Genomic DNA, 19,809 nt, shown 5'->3' with positions numbered 1-19,809 from the left:
GCGAAGTATAATGTTCAGATGCTTTGGTATTTTCTGTATCGGAAATCTAAATGTGAAATTGGCATTTAGTAATTCAATATCGTCTTGAAAGGACTTTAGAAAAGGACTATTCAAACCAAGCTCACAAATCGCTTCGTTCCTACTCATACGCGGCATCCTCTAAAACTCATGGGTCAGTTTTAGGACTTAAAATCAAGAATTTTCTTTGGTATTCAGAATGGTAGTTGAAGTACTTTCAAGTAATTTTAGGGTAGATACTACAGGGACTTATTTCAATTTGAAACCTAATTGCAACCGTGTTCTCTAAAATGAGAAATGTCAGTTTAGTTGAAGTTTTGAAAAATCCAATTTTCATGCATATCTTAAACGCTACCGAAGGTATTACGATGACTTTTCCCTGGGCATCGATATTTTGCCTCATTCGATACACATTTGTAAAAAAAGTCGAATTAACAGCAAAAGTAGCTCAAAAGATATACATTCAAACTATTCATTCCAAACTCCTGCTTAGTAAACTTGTGCCGTTTTAAATTTCATGGCTTCAAATTCTGGGATACAGCGTCGTTGACAGTCAATAAAAATAAAATATTGTGTAGGCTATTTGACTTCTGAATAAGGCAAATACAGAGAAATATAACATAATAATGACATAACTTTAACCCATTTATATTCAAATATATTACATTAGAAAACATTTAAATAATTGTGGAAAATATAAGTACCCCTTATTGAATAGTTTTGGGGCTACCATCTTACACTTTTTGTACGGGTCTGGTGCAAACATACATGAAAAGTAAATTTATTTCTTTGCAATCAGTGATATTTTATTTTACCGATTGCATTCACTTGTGATATTTCAAAAATGTACACAAGGATAAGAAACTTACTTGCATGTACGCATAATTACATACATACAATATACCTTTTATTGAAAACGTTTTTATGTCACTTTTTTTAACAGAAACTCTACTTCCTCATACCTCATAAGCCATTTTTTGACAGCGGATGTAAATCCCCATCTTTTTTCCAAGTTTGCCACATTTCTTGGCAACATACTAAATAATTTAGGCCCTAAGTATTTGTGTGACTGTCGATAAATTTCAGTCGTCGGCCTAGGTATATCAAAGATGCATTTTATCATGCTGTTAATCGATTGAAAGGCAAGTGAGGAAATCGTCTAGGGTGAAATGAGACGCCCTTCTTGCTTGATTCAAAGATAGAGAGTGGCGTAGAGAGTCTCCGTCACCTGCTAATGGCGGGGTGGTTGGCAGTGTCGGGCACGCGAATCTCCTGAGCACACCAACTTCGGGTGAGAATCTTCGCTTTTGGGGGATATTTATTTTTTCACGGAGACGTGAGGTGAGTTTTCGTGGAATTCCGATTGTGTAAGGGATCGTCCTTTGGGTCGGCCATCGGCGCGCTGACACAACGCGTCGGCGAACGCGACTCGCATCCTTGATGGCGCTCCGCCCCACAAACCCACCCTTGCACCATCCCAAGCGGAGGGCTGGCCACTGAGACACAGGAGAACACAATCGCACCGTCACATTGCCCCCCCCCCTCTCTTACTATGTAAATCCAACATTTTGTCTACCCGCAAGAGCTGCTGCTTCTGCAGCCTTTTTTAAAAACCCTCTGGATTAGTTGGCAGCAGCCATCTCTTAATTTAAAAAAATGTCTGCATGCCATATCATTCATAAATATCGTCCAATACCTCCTCGGTCTTCCTTTTCATCTCTTGCCCTTCTACAATAGGGTGGATTTCTATTATTTTTTTATTGCCTAAATCGAAAGATTATTACTCCCGGAGTACATATTTCACGCATTTAGATTTTTAAATGACGATATCTCTTTTTCGCGATTAAATGGTAAGTGAAAATTTTCAAGCGCGCGAAAACGCGACGGCTAAGAATGAATGCCGGGAAAAGCCCGTGTGACGTCATTCTGGTTCCCGCTGCCGCATGTGAGGTGGCTTTGGGGCGAGGCTTTGAGCGCTGATACGACGCAGAATGCTAGCAGGTACCAGAGTACCCTGCTAGCTGGTAGCGCTTGGCTTAAATAAGGATTATTAATACCTTATCAAACGAAGGAGTCTTTCCGACCATAGGCAGTTTTAATAGTTGATTATTAAGACATGTTTCCCTGAGCCCGGTCCCTCATGCATGCATTGGTAATCTCAGACTATGTAAAACTCCTATCTACTCGTATTGAAACTAGGCCCCTGTGACGTCACGAGGATTGGCATAGCATGGACGCCAATCTGGCCAATTTCAAATGAGGATAAAAATTGACCATTGCCATTCGTCTAAACCGGTATTTCTAAAACCAAATAATTTGTATATTATGAATACACTAATGGTGGGTAACGAATCGCCATCAATGCCTTTCGGTTTCTTTGATGAAGGAAACTATCCTATTATCCCTCAGAGCCTATTTAGCCAGTAGATTTGTCCCATCGTCGTCATGATGTTTTCCGTAGACTCCGCTGTCCGTTCACTTATGCTAACACCCGTTCATTTCTCATTCGCTCTAGTCAGCTTTCTTTTCACAGCCTTCCTTAGTACCATACCTCAAAAGGCTTTAGTGTTTTTCTCACCGCTTGCTTACAGTCTGTGCTCGCTGCCATACACCACAGCACTCCGAAAAGGCCTTTATCAGGTTTTTCTTTGTTATCATACTGCATGCGTAGCCATTGGCAGTGAAAAGTTTTCTTTTGTTGGATGGGGCTTATTTAATGCAATTATTAACTATAAATTATATTCATACATTATTTTTTAAATGATTACACGAGAAATAAGAACTTCTGAGAGATCATTGAGGCTATAACCCTAGTGGCTACAGTCTTAAAATATTCATCTAAGCTTTTTTCTCATATCATCGGGTCGTGTCTTTGATAAATTCAATATTCATTTGTATTTATTGATATAATATATCATTGCAGAATTATGTTGCAAAAAATGGGGTTTTGAGTTATAATTGTGATTGAATTTTTGTAGAGTCACCTTCAGTAGACCGAGAACAATACTGAAATTGGAATAAGTGAGATTAGGGGCGCAGCTAGGAAATAAGGCTAGGGGGGGGGGGTTTAAGGCGCAAAACACTGGCGTGTCTGAGGGTGTGGAATACCCGCCAGGGTAAACGGGAGGTGCGGGGGCCTTCCCTTAAAAAATTTCATATAAATGGTTCAAAATGGTGAGTTTTGTGGCCTTCTAAGGGATATATATTAATATTTAATTTATTATATAAGTAATAGTAATCCAATTAAGTGAAATGGATTAAAGTTAAAACTTTCTCTGAGCTCTGGGGGGATTTATGCCCTAAAACCCCCTCTCGCTGCGCCACTGAGTAAGATGTCACATTCCAAGGAAAGATATTTGTTTCAAACCATCAGAGATGGAAGAATAAATTTAATTTGCTTTCACGCTTTTAACTATCCATTTCCCATTGAATCATTGATGGTTGGCAATCGTATGTTGTTCCGCGTAGACGCTTATAATTTAATTAATAATGCAACGAATGCAGTACTGCTAGATCTCATAGAATTGAAGGATTTGCAATTACCTTGGTGCTATAACGCATCAGCAACAAAATTATTTGCTGGCATTCCCTTTCTATTACATGTAGTAGTTTTTCTTTTGTGTTTGGCCTCATCATCACCACTGGTCAAAAATCCTAGGATTGGTTTGACGCAGTCCTTGCCCAATGCTCCTATCAGCTAATCTTTTCACACCTATGTATTTCTTCTTTTTCACATCCTTCTTTACTTGTTCCATATATTTTGTTCGAGATCTTCCTTTCCGTTCTTGCCTTCCACTTGTCCCTCGATGATTGTCTTCATCAGGCCATCATGTCTTAAGATATGGCCTATAGGGTTGTTCATTCTTCTTGTTAAGGTTTTCATGAGGCTTCTCTTCCCTCCTACTTTTCTTAGGACTTCATCGTTACTAACTCGGTCGATCCATTTGATCTTCATCATTCTTCTGTAGCACCACATTTCGAAGGCCTCTATCCTTGCTTTCTCCGCTGCGGTCATTGTTCATGCCTCACTTCTGTATATGAGCATACTCCAAATGTAGGCTCTTATAAATTGTTTCTTTACTTCCATATTTAAGTTTCCCGCTGTAAGCAGGTCTCTCTTTTGGTGGAATGCTCTCTTCGCCTGGGCTATTCTGCTGATAATTCTTTTCTTACTTCTCCCGTCACTAGTTATCTTGCTTCCCAAATAGCCGAATTCATCCACCTCCATCAGTTTTTGCTTCCCTTTTTTAATGTTAGTCTTGACTTCTTCTCTTCTGCTGCATACTAATATCTTGGTTTTCTTCGTGCTTATTTTCAGTTGATATCTACTCATAACCCTACCCATATTAACCAGAATATTTTTCAAATCCTTCTCTGTTTCTGCTATAACGGCTATGTCATCGGCAAATATTAGCATGCTAATTTTTTCTCCATGGATATTCACTCCCAATGTGTTTGGCCTATAAGAGAAATAAGGAAGTGAGTAATATTAAAAACATAATGCAAGACTCGTTATCATTCATTCATGCTAGATCTGTACGTAATAAATGTAGAGGTGTTGATTCGCCGTATCACTCTCGCAGTTGCTCAACCCCATGCGTGGTTTGGATTGGTGGAAGCACATCTCACTCCGGACCACGCCTCAGCAGCGTGAATCTCACTCATTTAGGGAAGAGGGGCCGGTTTTTTCCGTGAGCCACATCACGCTAAAGGATTCTTTTGAGATAGGTGGTGTCTTTGGGTTTCACCTGGGATACAAAAGCAAGTACTGCCGGGCTGTAGCCAATCCCTCTATCCTTTTTGCTTCCACTGCGCTAATAACACAGGCCAATAATGAAAAAACTTTTTACTGAAAATATCTTATTCTTATTTTTTTAAAGTTACTGAATCCAAATATGATAGTTTTAAAGTTGTATCACCCACCATTTATTCACATTTTAGAGTTAAATTTATGAAATCAAGCAATATTTTTAGAATTTAACAGCTTTTTTATAGTTATAATAAAATTGAAAAAGTAGGTATAATGAACGAAGATAATAGGGGATTACTGTTGGTACTTCACCGAGAAGTTCAGCGATTCATCGCAGAAAAGGCTACGCAAGAAGCTTCAAGGATAAAAGGGAAAGAAAGTAGACCAATTCCAGTTGACAAGTGAACCATGTGTTATCACGCTGCTGTAGATACAAACAATTTTATCACTATGTAGTGAGCAGTAAATACAAACAATTTCATGATGTAATACAGCGTTTCATTGATTTCCCTGTATACCGTATAGGGGTATTAGACTAGTTATTAGATACATATTGCTTGGGAACTATGGGTGATACAAAAAAACTAAGGCCTGGTTTGGATTCGGCACATCAAAATCTATAAAGATCAGCTATTAAAATAAAAAAGTTTTCAAACAAAATTTTTTTGTTGGCCTGTGTAATCGTCGCGGAGGATCCATTGGCGTGATTGATGAATTCACATATTGTTTGTGCTGTATTGGGCGCAAGTGTCGACGCATCTGCCCATAGTGTGAGGTTGGGTGTGGAGCTGCCACCCGATTTGGGCTGTGGCGGAGAGCTTCCCAATGCCAACACACCCCGCCCACGTGGCGCTGCGCCCGCAGGAAAGTGAATCAGATCAGTTGGCCCATCGCTTTCCCTCCCATAAAACTCTCTCGTGTTTGCTTTCTTCCCTCCTCGGAGATTCCAATGCCCGCGAGATTTCAATGCCCGCTGTGTGACGAAAGGTGAGCGCGGTGTGCCCATGCATTTTATGCGATGCCGTCTGTCTTTTGTTTTTTCAGCGTGCGGAAGGGTCCGTTTCGTAATGTGAATCGATTGTAGGGAGAGAAGGGGGTGTTGTGGTTGTCATGCAAGTGCGTTTGGTGCGAAAATGTCCTTCGCGTGCACACTCTGAAAAACCCTTTCTCTTCGGAACCTTTGATGTTTTATTAAAAAATCTATATTGGATTGAAAAACATTCGTACTCAATCGGCCAATTTCTATTCAAACTATTGTCAAATATCAGGAGGCTTGTTCGTATGAATTTTGTGCAATGAAGAAGACCTCCTCTTCTAGTTATTATGGGCTAATATTTTCTATTTGGAAGAGGCAAATAAATGAAGTGAATGCATTCGATTGTGCTCGCTGTTGAGGTCACAAATTGTCCTCTCCTCGGCCCTCGATTCCTCTTTCACTTTTGATATTGTTTCTGACTTTATTTTCCGTGATATCCCCTTCATTTTAGTATTTCGACCCGTATTCAGGTAGCGATAGCCATGAAAATATGTTTAGGTGCCTTCATGAGGTAGTCTGCTTATTAACGAGCTTAATTACTTCCCTATTTCCATGACATGGGTCATACGTTGACTGGTTTGATGCGATGAGTTAGCTATGTAGGTATAAGTCCACAGTGCTGGTCTTTAACTTCATTTTTCCGGGCATTAATTTAGTTTAAGTGAGATGAAAATGGGTGAACTTTTCATTTTGGAATGCTTGGTAATATGTGCAGTTGTATTTTGTATTTTTTGTATAGAATGACGGCTAAATTATCTCAGCTCCATGTCTCGCCTTATTTCTCATTATAACCCTCGAGAACCCTCTTATCAAATCTTTATCAGTTCTTCTGCAAAGTGGAAAAAATAATTCCCCCCCCTTGGATTCGTAACAAATTTGAGCCTAGTGTTTTTGATGGGCAAAGATTTCTGTTAAACCGGCCAAAATTTCACATTCTGCAATGGTGCCCAGGATGCAACACGCTACTTGATCCCAATATTGATAGCTGTGCTTTTATTAGCTTGACTGATGAAACAGTACGGACCAGTTTCATTTTTTTGTCGGCGATTCATTCAAAGCTGTTGAATGTCACGCACGGGGTGGATGGCACACGCCCTGGCCGAGAAACCAGATTGGGAGGAAGATTGGAGCGATGGGAGGAGGATTTTCTTACCTTGGTCCTCTTTTGAAGGAACTGGTCCGCGGTTCATGTGCAAGCATCACACCAAGAGAAAATTCGGACGATTGCCTAACAGGCCCATAAAATAACGTCCTGTTTTTTTTGCTTAGCATACATCTCCGTGCATTTTCCTCCTCGGAAAAATGTTACTCAAAATATTGAACTGGGTCTCATGCACGTTTTTAAAATGATCGTTTAAATTCTCATACTTTTTATACTAAATTTGCCCTTCATTCTAAAATCTTACTGTACTTGCATTACGGTGTATCATGCATGTAACATGAAGTAAGAGCCCGATTATTTTATGCCGACGATTTTATATGTATTTATGCCGACGCGGTTTTGCAATTAAACAATGACGTACTTGTTAATCATGACCTTTTCTCGTCATCGATGTCACATTTTGCTTACATTCATAAATTCATGGGGTTTTTAAAGTATAGGTGGGTATATTAAATTAGCGTATCGCGGGTAGTATTAAATATTTTTGTATTGCTTCGTAAGAGTATTTGAGCCATATCGAACTCATGAATATGTGAATGATGTGAGTCGATGTGATGAACTTCACCCATTTATAGAAAATTAAACTCCTTCCCACTTATTATAATTTACTTTTTGCAGAGTGCTCACGGGGATTAACTGATATTTTTGTAGCTTCTCCGCCATTATTTGCAAATGCTCATGATAGGCAGACTCACAAAAAGGAAGAGGCTGATTGCCGAAATGTACAGTATGAAATTATAATGGAAATAAAACGAAGGATATATATTATTCACTTGTTTTTATTGCTTGATTCTTATAAATAAAACTTCACAATTTCAAACATATTCAAAATATTTATACACATTTCTGTACATATCACTACAATTCTAGGCTAGAAAATGGGAAAGAGGTGAAAGTGTCGTTGAGGTGTGATTGTGATTTTCTTGCCTAGTGGTTTTGTGGCCGTGGTCTGATACTCGAAGAGCACAGGAATTTATGCGATCCTCTGAAAAGTATTTGGTTGAGTCAGGTTCGTAGATAGGCCTTTGTCTAACAGATTGGTTGGCGTTTGATGTTACATTCGATATGTTATTTCACTATCCTGTCTATTCTATAGGTAACTATTATACTTTTCAGTACACATATGGAAATATCAAGCATCTTGCCATTCATTCATTATGAATGGATGGCAAGAATTTTAGCATAAGATCCCACGCTTTTGCTAGAGGTAAAATGGCGTACATAGAATTGTTAAAGGATGTAGAGGTCATCATCGCAAAGAGAAATACTACATACTCACACATTTAATTAGATATATGCTCTCTCGTACATCATGCATTCACTCTTATACCTTAATGAAGGCTTAAAATAATTTAATAATTTTTAGATTTTAATGCGATGATAGGAAAACTAGGTATTTGAAAAAGTTGACTTATCAGAATAGATAGATTTTTGTGAAAATACTTATCTTCGGTAATAAATATTGAAATAGATATCATGCGATAGAAAACATTATGCTTAAATATCTTCTTTTTTAGCATGCTTTCAGATTTTGGAAATGGACCTGAACTATTTAAATCTACCATGCTTCTTGCTAATAAGCCGCCTGGTTTATTGATAGGCTGAATATATGGCCATCATACCTGTAGCAATTCATGAGAATTTTACGTTAAGCTCTGTTTCTTGTGCCTTCCCATATGTGACCGAATGAGACATGCATTGCATCGAATGGATGTCGTTTACTTCGTATCGTGTGGGGAAGTGAGCAAATGATTTCATTCTTCAACGTGGATGAACGAGGAAATTGATGGGCTTAGTAGTAGTGTGTAAGGGGTTTTTGGTAGACGAGCGGCGCGGGAGCGGCATAGGTCTTGTGGAGCAGGGGAGCGGCGTATGTCTTGTGGAGGATGGGTGCGGCGTATGTCTTCTTGATGACCGGCACGGATGTCGCCACTTGTGCGACTCCGAGGCGGGCGGTCTTGAAGAGTGTGGGGGTGTTGACGGTGACGCGCTGCAATTTAGTGACGGGCTGAATCACGTCCAGTTCCTGGAGGGTCTCCACGGGTCTCGAAACGACGACCCTGCGCGTGGAGACGCGTTCCCCGGAGGGCTCTGCGTGGTCGGGGGTGGGCGTGGCGGAGATGACTCTAGCGCGGACGCCGCCAGCGTCGATGTTGTGTCCAGAAGCGGGTCCGGAGCGTCCGAATCCGACCTCGACGACTCCGTCGCGGGCTGTCAGGAGCTGGATGAGCCTCTGCTGGTTGGTCCTGCTGGAAGCAGAGTCCAGGTTTCTGAGGGAGGGGAAGACGGAGCGACCATCGGCCTCCAGTGAGCGGCCCTCGAATTTAGCCTCGGTCTGCCCGTTGCTGGCCTGCTCTCCAGGGATGGGGTCAGGGGTGAAGTTGGGCTGCTGCTGCTGGGCGAGGGAAGCGAAGTTGAACTGCCTGGCTTCGTACTGCTCCCTCTCGGACTGGAACTGGCGAGAGTCGTCTAACTGGAAGCTGGACCTCTGCTGGAGGGACTGGTCGTTGTTCTGCTCATCTTGTTGTTGTTGCTGCTCCTGCTCTTGTTCTTGCTGCTGCCCCTGCATCTGTTCTCCTTGCTGCTCCTCCTTCTGTTCCTCGTTCTGGCTCTGCTGCTCTTGCTCTTGGTTCTGGCCGTCCTGGTCGTTGATGGCGGAGCGGAATTCGGGGTTTCCCACGGACACAGAGTCGGAGTCATCGAAGGAGGAGTCCTGGTTGGGTGTGGCCTGGGAGCTGGACGGCTGGTCGGTCGGGAAGGCATCGGTGGGAGCGGGGCCGGTGGGCGCGGCGGGTGCAGCTGGCGCGTGGTGTGCCGGGATGACGGCCGCGGTGTGGGTGGCGAGCGGCACGGCGTGCAGCGCCTTGTACGCGGGGAAGACCCTCACGGAGGGCACGGGGTGGTGCAGGGCCGGGCTGATGACGGCTCCTCCCCTCTGCTCCTTCGCGATGGGCTCGTCCAGTTCGACGAGGGCAGAGCCAGCCGGGCGGACGACCACGCGCTCCTCGATGTCGTAGAACTGCTTCTGGATGGCGGGTCTGCGCACGTGGAACTTGCGCGTGGAGACGGCGGGGTGGGCCACGTCGATGGTCTTCTGCACGACGCCGTGCGTGGCCTCGATGTGAGTCACGGGAACATTGGCGACGGCCGGAACGTGGTGCACGGAGGCGGACACGGGCTGGGCGACGTGGTGCACGGGCTGGGCGACGGGCGCTGCGTGGTAAGCGAACTGTGCACCATGGAAGGTGCTCTGTCTGTAGGCGGGGGCGGCAGCGTAGGCAAGGGGCTGGTGCACGGAGTGTCCGGCGGCGTAGGCGTATGGCTGGTGGACGGCAGGGCCGGCAGCGTAGGCGTATGGCTGGTGGACGGCAGGGCCGGCAGCGTAGGCGTATGGCTGGTGGACGTTAGGGCCTGCGACGAGGCCAGCGGGAGCGGGACCGCTGACGTAGGTGACTCCGGCAGGGTTGAGGAAGGGCAGGCGAACGGCGACCTGGCTCTGTCCGGCGAGGGCCACGCTCAGCAGAGCAGCCAGTGGAAGGAAGCACCTCATGGCTTCTAAATTAGGACTAGGAGGAAAACAAAGCACCAGTTTAAACAAGTAGCTCTGATAAATGGGCCAATTGTACAGCCATATCAAATAATTGGGTAGCCATTGGTAAATAGCATTTACCAGCGAAGTTATTTGAATATGCTAAACGGATCACCGCTTAAAAAATATCTATCGTTTGTAGGATTTCCCAACAGAAAAATCCCTCGTATTAATTGATGTAAAGTAATTGGGAGGAAAGGTGAAAACCTTATGTTTGAAGTCGAAATTTACTGTTCACCAAGTCACAAATTGAAACGAGATTATGAAACGAAGGGTGAATAGTATCCGTCTGCTTGAATTTATTTGGATGTGAAAAATGGACTGAGTGATAAAAAAAGGCTTAAGTGATTGCGTGAGAGCACCGCTGAAAAACTTAAATCTCTTTTGAAATTCATGGCTGTAAAATCAGATTCATCCAGATACTTTGTCTTTAATATGCCTTATTTTGCCGATTAAATAATTCAAAGTAGTATTATAATCAATATAATGATTAAAATTAGGAAAAGTAAGAAATATTAAAACGTTATTAGAATAGTAGGTTGAATGTAGGAAAATTAGTGGACGCACCTTGGGTAAATAAATATTACCATGCGTACTCACTCATGCACGATAATGGATTGTAAATCGCAACACCTATGCATTTCGTAATGAAACACCATAATGTATTAAGACTAGCATATTTTAATTAAATCAGTATTATTTCACCATCCCATCAATAGGAATGAATTTAATTTTGTTAGTCGTTCAAAACATATATCAATAGAAGTAATACTTCATAATAGTAAAATGAAAGATGGTAGGCTATTAGATATGTTATAGTTTTATAATGCATTTATGTGGTAAGCAGTCGGAATTCGCAGGGAATTTGGCAAAGAAGAGTTTTAATTTAGTGAATGACGAACAAGGGCTACAACTTGACATCTTTGCTGCATTTTCTCACTATTTCATATTTTCTTATTATCAATCTATATTATCCCATGAGACTAAATTTGCAAAAAATGAAAAAATATTGCAATAAATTATTCATATTTCTGTAAAAAACTTTGTTAGATAAGTTGCAATTGGTTGATGCCATTTATTCGCACGACTATTCAATATCGATCAATAACTCTTACTATTCGATTTTACCAGCGTACAAATATTTGTACTTTTGTTATTTGCATTTTTAATTTTTATTAATTCGTGCTCTACAATTGAGGAAAAATTTATGAAATCAGCTGCACTAATAGAAAAATAACGGAGCTTTATGTCTTATTACTATTTGCTCTATTTTTTCCTGTTAGCACTGCCTTAGTTTAAAATCCACTGTTTCGTCACTGTTTCGTCTCTATAATCGCGTGCCTTTGTCTATTCCACCGTCAAAATCACTCGTCTTTCTTCACTTCGTACTCACCTTATTGCGTGGGAGAGATGATCCTTGTGTTGTGCTGTGCCTCAGAGGACTGAGCTTGCCAGTGGATGGGCGCCACCCCTTTATATACACCCTGCGCCGAGCCTCACACCACGACCTTTGACATCATCGCTCCCGCCCAACATCTCGAGCGCGGCTCTGCTGTTTCGGAGTCCCCCTCCGAGGGATAACAGGGTCCCCCCCGTCCGCCCCCCACAACACCGCAAGCTACACTTGCCTCCCCACTATCGTATTGCTCAGCCTTCGCTGTCGTCCACACCCCACCCTACTGCCCATCCCAGTGGCCTCTTCCCGCCCCGCTGCCGCTCCCCTTCGCCCCTCATCCTCCAACCCCTCGCGCGCATTTAGCAATTGCTCCCCCCCCTTCCCACGGCTGCCTCACGCGAACACGACCCTCCCACCATTTCCCTCATCTTATTCGTCTCGTTTTCGGACCGATCTTCGCCAGTTGCGTTCTCTTTTCCTCCGTCGAACAGATTCACAGCCCCTGGACCATCCCAGTGTGTTATTCACTTGAATACAATTTAATGTGAGGGAGGAGTACTTTCCAGAGTGTCTTTTGTCGGTGAGGATGTGCGAATGGATTTGACGACGTGCCGGGCGTTGGATTTTCAGTGATCCCCTTGTCCCTATTGTCCCTGCAATTGAATTGGATTTGAACATAATCATTTTTATCTGGATCCCTCTGAGTGTACCATCGTTTTCCAGTAATCATAGTGTAACGTTCGCTAGTCCAAGGAATTTAATAGGTGAAATATCTGCGGAGTTAAACATTCGTATTTTTTGCAGGGAATGTAGCATTTTCATTCCCGGCCTTTGACCAGTCGTTTTCCGATATTCAAACCATGTTTTCGCTGGAAAGAGGGAGTGACTTCTCTTCGGGAACAAGGTCTTTTAATTGAATTTATATTCAGGTTTTATGAAACCCAAGCATGCAACTTCAAAAGGCCACATTTTTTTTTAAATCTGGCTAATTGAGGAAATTAGAGGGGATGCAATCACTCCCCTTCCCTCGCCTTCTCCTCCTCCCTCCTATTCGCCCCTCTCCCTATTGCACCGCTCTTCTCCCTATTCGCTCCCTGCCGGTCACGGCCTGTGGTCACGGAGTGATTGCACCTGTGTGCCCGTTAATCCAATTTTATTTGAGGAAGGAATGCATTGCAGATTGTCACTGTCTCCCGAGTGATTCTTGTGAGATGCACATTTCTGTGACAACACGATGACACAATAACGCGATGAGATTGTCGAATTTTAGTGTTCCGGATTTTATCTTCGCTGGGAGTTGAAAAATTGCGCCCCGATTCCTTCGTATCTATAATAATTTTCCATAGACGATGAAAAGATGTCCACAGAAGATGAGATATTTTTCTCTTGTGATATCACTAAACAATCTTATTTACGTTTTTTGCGAGGTTTTGAATCTTTTCTTCCGGATTTTAATCCTTGCTTGACCGTCTCTTTTCCAAAATAGCGATTTTTGTAGCGATGTTCCCCATTGAAGAAGGGTGTTTCTTTGGTCTCAGAATCTCATCCTGGATTTTGCGCTAGATTATATATGAGAATATATTTTTTTTAATTATTAATGTAACAAATTTTAGAGAAAAACCTTAAGCGAAGAAGTAGTGAAACAATAAAAATTCTTTTTTGCATTTCTTTACTGCTTTTGCCCTTTTGTGGGAAGTATTAGTCCTTGTTAACCTGATGTCATGTTGGAAAAAACCTAGAGTAGGTGAATGTGATGTGATGGGTTTAGAATTTGAAAACTACAATTGATGTGTGACAGTGTGAGTTAGACGAAATTTGAGGCTCTGTTTCTGTTATTTACTGTAGGTTTATCAACCTGAACCCCAGAGAATGAATTCAATCCCTCGAATGTTCCTTGAACACTGTTAATGAACCGGATTACCAATGCAGTTGGACATAAACTCATGAGAAATGGACGGCAGAATTCGGGTTTGTTGCTTCAAAATTATGAATGAATGAATGGCGCAAGGAGAAAGATTTTATTGCCATCATTGGCAACACACCCTCCTATCCGCGAACGAAATTGTTAAATGAATCATAGATTTCGAGTCGAAGTGAACGAATCCATTGTACACCAAATTATTGTTCCAACCAAGAGGAAATCATTTACTATCATATTTTATTGTAGCTTTGCATCAAGCATTATTTCCGGTTTTAACAAGTCTTTCAGCGGTGCTCAGAACATATGACTCTAAGACCAATGCTCTATTTTTTTAGGGTGAAGACCATTTGGAAATTGATTTATCACTGAATTAAATTAGGAAACTATTTGAGACGATCTCCCGTCTTTTCCCCTCCAAAATAACCAATTTTTCATTTTTTATGTGGCTGCCCTATTCTTTTCTTCATGCGAGCATAAAAAATGTTCTTCGTGCGATGCCTATATCAACGCAGACAATAGCAGTAATCTCAAATGTCCAACTTCATTGAAATTTGTTTTACAGAAAATTCAAATTATTGCAATTTTTCAAAAAGGCACCGTAGTTAAAAATATACCACTCATAAAAAATAGATTTAAGAATGATATGTTTTAGTTTGTTTACAATTTCCTCGGCAACAATTTAAAACTTAGGCCCTTGGTGAAATGCGCCAAAAAGCTGTCTACTCCGTCATTCATGAAAATATTTTAACTAAAAAGTGATAAAGAAACGGAGAGTAAACAAAAAGAATATCGTATTATCACTATAATACAGTCAATCGCTATTTCAGCGCTGACCGTCGGGCTTGAGTTCGCAAAGTTTTGGGCTGTACAATGACTATCGACAGTTACTCTTATCGTGCGCGAGTGATGCTGACACCAATTAATATTTATGTAATCAGTTTTGAATTGCCAAGGATATACATGACTTGATTTTGTGAGTCGAAAATAGATGTATTTTTCCCGAGTGCTGGTATATTTTTTCACCATGAACTTGTTCAGCTACGCTCAGCCATGCCAATAATTCTGCTTGAGATTTATTTTGACAATGGGCTCATGCAAATCAGTTTGAGCTCTCATTTATGGCTCACCACGTGACAATATTTCGACACCATTCAATCAACATTCGAATTCAATAGCTCCCTACACGCGACTGCTAATTTGCACCTTTTTGCATTCTACATTTTTAACGAGCACGCCCTCTTGTGTGCTGCTTGCCAGACCGCATTACTTCGATGCATGCATAAACTCATCGTCCTCCTCTACGCTCAATTCTTTAATTTCATTTTAATTTCTAGTTCCTCTTGAATTTTTTCGTTTTCTGTCACGTCGAGCTTTGAGTGTCTGATTAATTGCTCTCAAGAGCTATACTTTATCGCGAATTGCTCCGATCATATATTTCAATGGTTTTTGTCATTCTAAACCATTTCTTTTCCTCGAGTGTTTGTGTTATCGAATCTGGGATAGCCTGCTTCATTAATTCTCCTCGTAATTTTGTGGTCAAACTGCCTTTATTAGGCCGGGGGTAGTTATTTTACGTGTTCTTCCCTTGCTTTCGCGTTGCTTCTCACTTGCGTTCCGCATTCCTGTCTCTCATTCTCTTCAGTTTTTTTTCGTTCTCTTTCGCATCCTCTTTCTCCATCGCTTCTCCTCGTTTTCCCTTTCCTACACACTCGTCCCTCGTGACTCTTTCGCTTAAAATTTACTATATCATCATCGCCAACATTTTCAGGGAATATGTAAACCCTCATCAATGCCTGTAACTGACATGTAGAATTTTTCAACCAAGAAAACACGAAGGCGGAATTTTCATATTTGAGATACATAAAAATGTTGAAACTGGCGTACTCTGTACTTGGTGTAAATTTCAAGGTGATAGCGTCAATTTAATTCAAATTCTGCGTTACGAAAATTGTCCGGTCGAACATGCTAGAGTCCACGTGGATTGAAAGCCCTTGCAAGCCTGATTTGGACGAAGCAGCAACATTTGAAATTAAATAATGTGGTCAGATTATGTCACATCTGCCAATTTTAGGGGAGTGGGAATCAAGTTCTCAAGCATTGGCTTTTGTCCTTGGAAAAACAACAAGCCTGAGAGCAGCGTGAGTGAAAATGCGGTCCCTAGCGCCTCCAGAGAATCGGGAGCATGCTCATACCTCGTTGGCCTTAGCGCTGAGAGTAGCCGGGCGACATCATCCACTGTTACTGGATTTATCCTGTCGATATGGGTTCTCTCCGCCTCTCATTCAATCCACAAATAGTTAGTCCCCAAATAATCCACTTCCTGCGCAATGTGACGGTGGTGTCAAATACCGGCATATATTTATTGCTCTTGCTCCATTCCATAAGTATTATTACCTAGAACTTATCAAAATATTACTCAACAATCATTACCCTTATTGCTCTCACCAATATTTTGACGGGAATTTCTTTCGTAAATAATTTTGCTTTCAAGGAGCCGAGAAATATTATGCCACCGCAAGTCTGCGGTCTGTTTTAAGTAATTGTAGAATTAATTATATCATCAAAGCCATTGCTGTGGGTAAATAGGTAAATACAGTAGTAAACGCTTTCGGCGAATTATTGACGCAGGCTTTGTATAAAAAAAAACAGAAGAAGAAGACGCACGTACGACAGTCAGATGTCTGTTTACCTTTTGACAATTTATCACTACCCTAATTCATCCTATTTTGACGTAAAAATTAGTTTTTGGTCACCCTTGATGAATTTTGTGTCGCTATTATTGATTGTGAGTGGTGATGCGCGAGAAATGGCTATTTAAATGGCAGTTTCATTGGGAATCATTCTTCCAATAGGGTTTGTCGAGTGAAAATTAAAACAAAAGTCTTAGTCCGTATATGTCCTATTGGATTCTTTTTGCTGCCGTATGGAGGGGTTGAAACGTGATGAAGGGTGGTCGAAATGGCCTTTAAAGCGCACTCATCAAGTTAAAAAGCCGAAACGCGGAGTGGCCGTCGGCGGGTGTCGTTTCTCACCGCTCCTTCCTTCTTCACTTTTTTCTTTCACTTTCTTTTTTAACTTTTCGTCCTTCCTCACCGTGACTTTTCCCTTTTTCCGCCTGCGTTCGCTTTCCTCTCTCCCTCTCTCTATCTATCTCTCTCTCTCTCTGCGCATCAGCTGTCTACATTGTCGTGATTACCCTTCACGACGCCAGCCGTCACAGAAGCATCGGTGCTTAGAGAGGCCCTTCGTTACTTCTTCTGAACTTTCGTCAAGGTGGAAGCTTGCACCTGTCTTTTTCATCGTTGCACATATCAATTTCAATTGTCTTTGCGCGGATTGTTTGAAAAATGAACGTAATCGACAATGCATTTATATCCTTGGTATTGATAATATTTTCCGTCTTCTGAAATAAGTATTTTGCCATTGCTCCATGAAAGACTCAGTTGTTAAAAAGAAGAACTGGTCGATAAGTGTACATTAAATATTGTCTATAATGTTCGGTTCCTGGAGGTTGTCAGTAGTTGTCATTCCTCGGTTGTATCCTTCTTTCTCTCATAGTCTGGTCTCACCCAAAGGCTAGTTTGAATAGGTGCGAGTAGAGCTCTCCATTGACTAATCCCCAGGGGGATGTGGACGGGGTAGGGGCCACCATTATAGCCATTCGAGTGTGTCAGTGCCTCTAGTTATTGACTCCAATCCGGGTGCCCGAGTCGAAATCCCCGCGTTGTGGCGAAGAGCAGCCCCAGCACTATGCACGCCGGGTTTCTCTCCTGCATTCCTTCACGCTCGTGTGGGACCAACTGTTCTGGCTCTGACTGGGATGGCTCCTATTTCGTTCCGACGCACAGTGGGATAAAATCGAAAAAAGCTGAGAAAAGAAACCTCAAAATCGATTTTTTTGAACTAGGAAGTTGAAACTTCCCATATATATATTCTCAAATAAATTGTGCATAAATTTCCAGATTATTTATTTCCTCTTGCAGTGCACAGCGATTGCACAATTAGAGTCATCGTAGCAATACTTATTAATTTTACTTTCTGGCGATTATTTTCTATCACTATTATATCTGTTATCCACATATAAAAGTGAATGAGACCATATTGCATCCACACGCTTGCCGCGTTGCCGTATTCTCCGCCGCCGCCGGCCACAACCGGAGTCGACCGCACGCCCGAAAAAAACGATTTAAAATTCGGGGTTACAAGTTGGTGCAAGGTTTTACTTTAGATCCACAATGTAGAAACTTCATAAAACGACGTGATATCAGTCACTTGGCGGAAGTCCGGGGTCGTGTCTACTTTTTCTCTACGTTTATGTAAAAAAAAGGGCTGAAAACAGGATCCGCCATTTTGTAATATATCTATTATTATTGATTAAACAAAATATTTGAAAACCCTTCAAATGAAAGAAAAATAAGTGTCAATTAAGATGGTATAACAGTTTTGTCAATAAAACTATTCATGAAACCACTGCACGAGGATAAATAAGGCAATTTTCAAAACAAAATCGAGGGTGGTCGTTTTTCGCTAAATTTGTTCAACTTTGACCTTACATATATTTTTAATGTGAAAATACAGGAAATAAATAATCCGGAAAGACATGCGCAATTTATATGGGAATATATATGCGAAGTTTCAACTTCCTAGCTCAAAAAATCTTTTTTGAGGTTTCTTTTCTCAGCTTTTTTCGATTCTAGCACACTGCGCGACGCCTCGAACAGCGATCTGACACCCAACCACAACTCATCTTCAGGAGAAGCTGGAAAGGTACACGGGTTGGCTTTTGAATACGCACCCATCGGAAAAATATGAATTTCATTATATCAGTTATACATGTCGTTTGCACAATACTAAACGTTGATTTCGTCGTTCGTTTTTGGCAGACATTATGAAATGCAACGATAAGTGGAGTCAGAGGATAGGTGTCATTGAGAGAGTGGTCCCCTTCTGCAGATGAATCGGTCGGGAAACATCTCTTAATAATCACCCATTAAAACTGCCTATGGTCGGAAAGTTTTCTTCGTTTGAATAGGGCATTAATAATCCTTATTTAAGGCTAGCGCTATCTGCTAGCAGGGTACTCTGCAATCTACTAGCCGCCTGCATCGCAGCAGTGCACATATTCTCGCCTCAAGGTCACCTAACGCGGCGGCACAGGGAATCACAATGACGTCACACGGGCTTTTCCCAGCATTCATACTTAGCAGTCGCCTTTTCGCGCGCTCGAAAATTTTCACTTTTCATTTAATCGCGAAAAATAGATATCGTCATTCAAAAATCGAAGAGCGTGAAATGCGTACTCCAGGAACAAATCTTTCGATTTAGGCAATAAAAAAATACTAGGAAACCACCCTTTTCACGTGCCCGACTGCGTGGGATATTGTTCATGGGTGTCCAAATACATCGCTTGGGATGTGAACCCGGGTCTCTAATCATGGGAGGCCATCGATTAATTTCGCTCGTCGTTGGGAGGAATCGTTCAGAGAAGCAATCCCACTCCACCTTAAGACTCCTCCGTGTGTTGCGTGTGCGTGCGGTAGCGTGGATGGGTGGGATGTAGGTCGTCCCATCCCCCTCCCCACTCCACTTTTTGCCTCATCCCCCCTCCCCTCCCACCTTTTCTTGCGCACGTCCGCAACACGCCCAATTCCCCCCCCCCCCTCCCCCAAATTTCTCCTTTCTCGTCCTCGCTCTCCGAATCTCTCGCCGCTAACTCCTCCACCGACCTACCCACCCGCCCCCTCATATCTCGCTCCTCCGACCCTCTCGGTCTCTGATCGCTTCGAATGCAGTTTGTCTTTGGGCCGTTGCGCCAATAGGGTGGTTTCCTATTATTTTTTTCAATTACCTAAATCGAAAGATTATTACTTCTGGAGTACGTATTTCTAGCTTTCTGATTTTTAAATGACGATATCAATTTTTGCTATTAAATGAAAA

General features: G+C 42.0%; 1 protein-coding gene across 1 annotated transcript; it reads right to left on the bottom strand.

Moving 5' to 3' along the window:
- Positions 1 to 7,727: 7,727 nt before the first annotated feature.
- LOC124165969 (proline-, glutamic acid- and leucine-rich protein 1-like) lies at positions 7,728 to 12,020 on the bottom strand. The gene is made up of 2 exons (XM_046543518.1): positions 11,949 to 12,020; positions 7,728 to 10,532 (listed from the first exon to the last, which is right to left on the bottom strand). Exon 2 carries the CDS (start codon positions 10,514 to 10,516, stop codon positions 8,759 to 8,761), a length of 1,758 nt encoding a protein of 585 aa, XP_046399474.1. The 5' UTR covers positions 10,517 to 10,532; positions 11,949 to 12,020; the 3' UTR covers positions 7,728 to 8,758.
- Positions 12,021 to 19,809: the final 7,789 nt, after the last annotated feature.

This window comes from Ischnura elegans, chromosome 9 (genome assembly GCF_921293095.1).
Source record: "Ischnura elegans chromosome 9, ioIscEleg1.1, whole genome shotgun sequence".
NCBI lineage: Eukaryota > Metazoa > Arthropoda > Insecta > Odonata > Coenagrionidae > Ischnura > Ischnura elegans.
The sequence above is the reverse complement of the archived record's forward strand: the minus strand, read 5'-3'. Positions and strand labels throughout refer to the sequence as shown.

Bases quoted from the DNA above. Each gene is read 5' to 3' on its own strand.
- LOC124165969 (XM_046543518.1), bottom strand. From the start codon at position 10,516: ATGAGGTGCTTCCTTCCACTGGCTGCTCTGCTGAGCGTGGCCCTCGCC.